The sequence below is a fragment of the Sinocyclocheilus grahami genome, unplaced genomic scaffold, assembly GCF_001515645.1.
Source record: "Sinocyclocheilus grahami isolate Dianchi unplaced genomic scaffold, SAMN03320097.WGS_v1.1 scaffold843.1, whole genome shotgun sequence".
In the NCBI taxonomy this organism is placed as follows: domain Eukaryota; kingdom Metazoa; phylum Chordata; class Actinopteri; order Cypriniformes; family Cyprinidae; genus Sinocyclocheilus; species Sinocyclocheilus grahami.
This window is the reverse complement of record NW_015506022.1, coordinates 555,386-563,523: the sequence shown is the minus strand read 5'-3', so window position 1 is coordinate 563,523 and position 8,138 is coordinate 555,386. Positions and strand designations below refer to the sequence as shown.

General features: G+C 34.1%; 1 protein-coding gene across 1 annotated transcript in view; it reads right to left on the bottom strand.

Annotated features, from left to right (window-relative positions):
- brsk2a (BR serine/threonine kinase 2a) overlaps window positions 1–8,138 on the bottom strand; it is a 254,881-nt gene that overhangs the window by 51,413 nt on the left and 195,330 nt on the right. The window contains exons 6-8 of the mRNA XM_016247583.1: window positions 4,468–4,501; window positions 4,277–4,345; window positions 1,136–1,282 (exon numbers count right to left, since the gene is read on the bottom strand). Coding sequence (XP_016103069.1) covers window positions 1,136–1,282; window positions 4,277–4,345; window positions 4,468–4,501 — 250 coding nt within the window. The remainder of the gene's footprint in view (window positions 1–1,135; window positions 1,283–4,276; window positions 4,346–4,467; window positions 4,502–8,138) is intronic.

Here is an 8,138-nt window from a genome sequence, read left to right as displayed (position 1 = left end):
GATAGATAGATAGATAGATAGATAGATAGATAGATAGATAGATAGATAGATAGATAGATAGATAGATAGATAGATAGATAGATAGATGGATGATAGACCGACAGACAGATAGACATATAGACAGACAGATAGATTCTTTATTCAAGTCAAAAGCAGCTTTTTATTTTTTAGTATCTGCGTCCTCTGTGAGGAGAGAAAGGTCACAGTGATAGCATGGACATGCTGAGCTGATCTCCAAACACACAAACACACTACCTTTGAACTGTCAGACTAGCTTTACTATCTGCACATCAAACTCCTCTTTCTCTTTATCACCGAGTCACAGTATCAAGATTCCCCACTGAATCCAAAACAATAGAGTCAGAAAACGCCAGAGAAACACATTTTCAAGATAAAATCCTACCTTTCTCTGACTGCTAAATACTAACATCTTATTTAGCATCTCATCACATTAATCATACATGAAAAACATGTAGAAGACATCTGCAACCAAAGGAACAAGATCCAAAGCATGTTGTCCGACTTGTTTTTGTCTAAAGCCCAAAATATACTTTGGTTTTTATGCGCAAGTGAGGGTCCGTGTACTTTACACCGAGTTTTGTTACCCACATTCTTTGTACACGCATGTCGCACATGTGCACTGAATTTGTTTTGCACTAATAAGTTGTTCCTCAAGGTGGCAGCACTTTTTTGGTCAGTTGCAAACTGCAACGTGGACCAGACTTTATGCTGACAGTACAAATACTTTTACTGTTCCAGTTGGTGATTACTTAGTTTACTAGGATTAAAATGAAATTAAATCAAGCGTTTATACGTATAAAACTGATGTTATATAACTAACCCCATGAAATAGGGATGGGAAGATTCCCCGATTCGCTCGGTGCATCGGCATAAAAAGTTAACGATGCGATGCATCCATTTAAAAAGTGTGCATCGGCTACAAGTTGTCATTTATATTGCAATGCATCGTTTCTAATATATTTGCATCTGTAAAAACTGATTTATTTATATATAATTACTAGTGGATGTGCTATACTTTTATTATTTAGAAAGTTACCAATAATCTGTGACCAATGTTTTATATGCAGATTGATTTCTCCTCTCTAAACTGTTTCTCAAGTGGGTTCTCTCTTACCGTTAACCGATTGCCGGCGTCGACCTCGATCATTCCTCGCAGAAGGTTCTGGCAGTCCGGTGGGATAAAATGGGGCATGTGAAAAACACCCAGCTTGACTTTTTCTAACAAGTTTCTTAAATTGTCATCGTCAAACGGCAGAGCCCCCTAAACGAAAGACACAGACAACAAAAAGAAAATGCATCAGTCTGAGGAAAAATTCTGAGTAAATAAGGCTGGAGAAGAAGAACAAATTAGAAGAAAAGGGCTCAGAGGATTGACCCATAAATGCAAAGTTTTCATTAATTAACTCTTATATAAGGGGTCTGTCGGTACTGCTGACATGCTACAGCTGAGGGTGATGAGGTTTCATTTTCATTTCTGATGAAAAACAAAACAGAGGAATAACAAAAAACAAAAGAGACAGGACGAGAGCATAAATGCACTCCAATCATTTTGGATCTGAGAGGATTTTGTGCATTCAGCATTGAGTCTGTCAGAAGTCAATTTTATTTTTGGTTTTGGTGCTGTCTGCCTTTCCACAGCAGGTCCATGTATATTTCATAAAGGGACAATCGAATGAACTTCAGCAGAGAAGAGAAGAGAAGAGAAGAGAAGAGAAGAGAAGAGAAGAGAAGAGAAGAGAAGAGAAGAGAAGAGAAGAGAAGAGAAGAGAAGAGAAGAGAAGAGAAACAAACATGAGATGAGACAAAAGACACATTGAGATATGAAGACACTGAGAGATGAGACAAAAAGAAATGCAATGAGATGAGGCCAAAAAAAAACAGAAGAGACAAAATGAGATGAGATGAAAGAAGACAAGCCAAAAGAAATGTAATGAGACAAAATAAGAGACAAAAATGAGACGAGACAAGGAAAAAATTAGAAAATGAGAAGCAATGAGATGAGAGAGGAAAATAGAAGAGATTAAACAATATGGAACAAGACCAAACAGACGACAAAACGAGATGTAATGAGATGAGGCAAAATAAGAGCCAACAATGAGATGAGTTAAGGTGACACAAAACGAGATAGAATTAGATGAGACTAGAGAGGAAAACAGAAGAGACAAGACAATATGACACAAGACCAAATGATACAAGACACAATAGGTAAAATAAAAGTAGAGAATACACAAAAATTAGACGAGGTGACATTACAATAAATTAGACTAGATTAGATGAGACAATACGAAAAAAGTGCAGAGACAAAATGAGACAAGATGAGATGCAATATGATGAGACAAAACGAATGAAGAGAATAGACAAACTGAGATAAGGAGAGGTGACACGAGATGAGACAAAAATTTAATGAGAGAGGAAAACAGAAGAGACAAAACAATATGACACAAGACTAAACAAAAGAAGACTAAATAAAAAAAAGAGACAAAATGAGACAGGAAGAAACAAGATGACAAGAGTTGAGATAAAATTAAATGCAGATGAGATGAGACAGAAACTAAAAGAAAAAAATATTTGAAATGAGAAAAAAGGAAAAAAAGAGCAGAGACAAAATAAGACAAGATGAGGTGAAATAAGAAAAGACAAAAAGAGCTGAGACAAAATCAAAGAAGAGAATAGATAAAAATGAGACAAGGTAAGGTGACATGAGATGAGACAAAATGAGATTAGATGAGAGAAGAAAACGGAAGAAAAGAGAAAAAACAACATGGGACATGATCAAAATGAAATGGAATAAGACGTGACAAAATTAAAGAAGACAATAGAAAATGCAAGCTGACGTGTGAAGATATGAGATGAAAGAGGAAAACAGAAGAGACAAAACAACATGAGACGAGACCAAACGAAATGAGACCAAATTAAATAAAATGAGACAGTGAAAAAAGCACAAGAATGAGACGAGACGAGGTGATGTGAGATGGAAAATAAGATGCAATGAGATGAGAAAAGAAAACAGAAGAGACAAAACAATGAACGAGACCAAACAAAACAAGACATATTGAGATGCAATATGATGAGACAAAATAAGAGACAAAATGAGACGAGATAAGGAGACGTGAGATGAGAGAAAATGAGATGGAATGAGATTAAATGAAATTAGAGAGGACAACAGAAGAGACAAGACAATATGACACAAGACCCAATAGGCAAAATAAAAGTAGAGACAAGGTGACATGAGATGAAAACATAAGAGACAAAACCAAATGGCAAGACCAAGAACAAGACGAGATTACATGATCCCTACAAAACTAATTGAGATGAAATAAGACGAGACAAAAAGACAAAAGAGGAGATAAGAGAAGAGACAAGATGAGGTGATGCAAGAAAAGAAAAGCAATGTTGAGCTGAAGTTCCTGAGTGGTTGTTTGAATGCAATGTGCAGCTCTGGTCTGTTCTGAAGTCACAGAAGCTCTCTGAATGATCTCTGAAGAAATGACTCGTTCATCATTGTTTCTAGAACGTCAAAAACAATCCAGCTCGGCTTTAAAATGCAGGCCAGTGGCTCTGTGTGGAGAGATAAACCTCTCAGACTCAAGGGTCTCAATTTTACTCTCAAAATTGAACAAGAGCATTTCAAATGAGCTGGAACTCTCGGGGATACTGCTGCGGTTCAGACGCGCAGGTAAAACATTTCGAATAAAATCAGCTAATAATGCAGTGCAGAGGTGTGTCCCATACTTGCTCCAAATTGTATCGTCTTTGGGACTTAGAAACATCAATTCCCAGCCTTCAATTCAAATATGCGTGTTCATTTCCACAAAATACCATTTCTGATGAAAAAGGATGGCTGATAACATTCTGAAAACTTGAGTTTAACTTTAATATCCATCACACTGTCAAAACAAGCAACATGATACAATGTGTTTGAATGTTGTTTGTGTCTTTCTACACAATTTAAGCAAACTGAAGAGAAGATATTTGCCATAATCAAGATATAGTTCACACAAAAATGAAAATTCTGTCAAACCTCCATGACTTTCCTTTACCAAAAGGAGATATTTGGTTGTCATGTTCATGCTGCTCTTTTCCAAACACTAAAACACTTTTTTTTAATATATATATATATATATATATATATTTAATGTTTCACTGAATAAATGTAGTCATATGAGTTTAGAACATCAAGAAGGTGAGTAATTGTTGGCAGAAATGTTATATTTGGGTGAACTATTCCTGTAAGGTAAAGTCTGGAGTGACTCACCACCAACAGAGCAAAAAGAATGACCCCACAGCTCCAAACGTCTGCTTTCCTTCCGTCATACTTCTCTCCCTAACAGAGACAAGACAAAGTCAAAATGCAATCCTTCTGATTCCAGATCAGGTCACACATTCAGAGTTGTCTTTTGTTTTACTTCCACAAAGCAGAAAGACTGACAGTCAGGCAACACTCACCCGGATGACTTCAGGACACGCGTAATGAGGAGATCTGTGAAAAGACAACATCAGCTTGAGTTACCCACAGTACTCACTGCTATTCATCTCTCAATATGTTTGTCTTATTTTAATTATTTTAAATTTGTAACCCCGCCCCCCTCCCTCAGGTTTTTATCCTTCATTAAACAGCATTTGCTGCCAAGTACAGTAAAATGTTTAAAGAAAGACATTTTACAGTAAAAGTGCAATTTTACAATAAAAATTAAATATTATAATTGTTTTCCATACAAAATGTCTCAATATATAGTGATTTTTTTATTATAAATAAATAATATAAAATAAAATTGTATAAAACATTTACATTTAATTACATGTAATCAATATTTATCATGTGAGAATACTTTTTATTTATTTTATTTCTTTGCAGCACTGTAACAACACATTACCATATAATTGTAATAAAATATTTTTAAAAAGCATCTCGGGGACTCATATTTTGAACAGATTCGCAGAAAACAAACTATTTAAAAGTACTGATCTGCAGTACAAAAATACAGGGGGGACCGTATATAAAATGGCTGTAATTCCTAAGTATTTTATCTTATATTTTTGTTCAATCTCTTGAATTAAAGCTTAAAATCTGCACTTCAATTTCATCTTGTTTGTTTTATTTTAATTCTATTCTGGTGGCATACAGAGCCACCCGAAATTATGTAAATTGTGTCATTGTACAAATATATATGGACCTAACTACAGACAGACAGACAGATAGACAGACAGACAGATAGACAGATAGATAGAACAACAGACAGACAGACAGACAGACAGACAGACAGACAGACAGACAGACAGAAATTGTGAGAATTTTAGAAAAATGTCAGAATTTTGATTTTAAAATAAATATATAAAATTACAATTGTGAGATAAAAAGTTGTAATTACTTTATTTATTTTTTTATCCCGTGGCACAAATAATTTTGAGTTTGCAGAAATATTATTATTATTATAAGCTTTCATATTTATGGACAACTCTGAGAGAAAAAGTAGAATGGTGTAATAATTCTATCTCAGATAGAGTTGCCAAAGCACATGGCATCTTCCAGAATACTCTACAAATATGCATCACAAAAGTGTTTTTCATAATTCATAAGTCGGTTCTCGGACTGGTGAATTTATTGATTCTAACATGCATCTGCCATTATGCGTTTAATAATAAAACATTGCTGAATCTGTTCAGTGAACGTCAAACTCTCAAAAGACTCAAACTCAAAAATCATTGCCCTCAACACATTAGCCTCGACGGGACTTTTGCTTATTACGACTCTGATGCGCAACGCTCGCAGCATTTCAGTGTTTTCCTCCGCAGCAGGTGCGTTAAATCGAAGGGATCAAAACGAATCGGATGTTTTCATTGTTTATGTTGATGAGGAAGGCAAGTTAGAGATAAAAATACAGCCATTAAGGGATGAGTTTATGGAGGACCCCTGCAGAGCGTGGTGCCAGATCATTTATCTACTCCAAGCTGTTTGCTAAAGCTCATTTCCTCGCTCATTTCTGCAAAACTCGTCAACCAATGACAGGCAGATATGAGATGACTCATTACTGATGTGGGTGTGTGAACTATCAGACATATGAGTTCAAACGTCTCTTTTTGGTACGATGTACAATGATCATTAAGCCAAAACAGTGCGTGGTAATAGGGACATGACAATAAACACCATAAACTCCAGCGGAAGGCCTCCATGAAGCTCTGAATCAATAAAGCCTGTATTATTTCGAGAGTGTAGGTCAGACTCTGAGCCAAAGTGGGGCTGTTTCAGGTTTTGTCGTTACACAGTCACTCTGTCAAACCCTGAGTGTATCTACATGACCATTTGCATAAAAAGGTGTTAATTTATTAATTTTATATAAATTAATATACAAATGAATTAATGAATAAATGTTTTTTTTAAAGAATCAGTGATTAAATAAATATCAAATCATAAATATCAAATATTTTTAAATGAATGAACAAATTAATACATTTATAAAAAATTAATTGGTTTTCTTTTCAGAATTTTGGTATTGGAATTTAAATGGATGAAAGAATTAATGAATACACTTTCTAAATGAATTAATTAATAAACAAATAAATTGAATGACCTTTTTTAAAATATGAATGAATGAATGAATGTTTTTAAAAGAATGAATTTAAAAAATGAATAAAACATTTTTAAATTAATGAATGGACAAATTAATTAATAAATAAATGGATAAAAAAAGCTTTATGAGTTTTTAATTGCATGGATGAATGAATGAACAAATAAATGAATGAATGAATGAACGAACGAACGAACGAACGAATGAATGAACAAACGAACAAACGAATGAACAAACAAAGAAACGAACGATTGAACGAACTAATGAACAAATGAATGAATGAATGAACAAAGAAACGAACGATTGAACGAACGAACTAATGAACAAATGAATGAATGAATGAATGAACGAACAAACGAATGAATGAACGAACTAATGAACAAATGAACGAATGAACGAATGAACAAATGAATGAACGAACAAACGAACGAATGAACGAACGAACTAATGAACAAATGAATGAATGAATGAATGAACGAACAAACGAATGAATGAACGAACTAATGAACAAATGAATGAATGAATGAATGAACAAACGAACGAACGAACAAACGAACGAATTAATGAATGAACTAATGAACAAATGAATGAATGAATGAATGAACGAACAAACGAATGAACAAACAAGCGAACGAACGATTGAACGAACTAATGAACAAATGAATGAATGAATGAATGAACAAAGAAACGAACGATTGAACGAACGAACTAATGAACAAATGAATGAATGAATGAACGAACAAACGAATGAATGAGCGAACTAATGAACAAATGATTGAATGAATGAATGAACAAACGAACAAACGAACGAATTAATGAATGAACTAATGAACAAATGAATGAATGAATGAATGAACGAACAACCGAACGAACAAACAAACGAACGAATGAACGAACGAACTAATGAACAAATGAATGAATGAATGAATGAACGAACAAATGAACGAACGAATGAATGAACGAACTAACTAATGAACAAATGAATGAATGAATGAATGAATGAACGAACAAATGAATGAACGAACTAACTAATGAACAAATGAATGAATGAATGAACGAACAAACGAATGAACAAACAAACGAATGAATGAACGAACTAAAGAACAAATTAATGAATGATTGAATGAACGAACAACCGAACGAACAAACAAACAAACGAACGAATGAATGAACTAATGAACAAATGAATGAATGAATGAATGAATGAATGTCTGGTTTAAATTTTCTGCTTTTGCATTTGCATTGTATGGTCTGGAAACTGAAGTGTGAAGCGTTACAATTTCTATCACTAGGACTGGCAGATACCAATCTGACTGCCCAAATTTACCTCATTTACAAGCAATAATCTAAACGAATGAATGAGCGAAGGAACAAACAAACGAACGAATGAACTAATGAACAAATGAATGAATGAATGAATGAATGAATGAACGAACAAACGAACGAACAAACGAACGAACGAACGAATGAACAAATGACTGAATGAACGAAGAAAGGAAGAAAGGAACGAACGAACGAATGAATGAATGAATGAATGAATGAATGAATGAA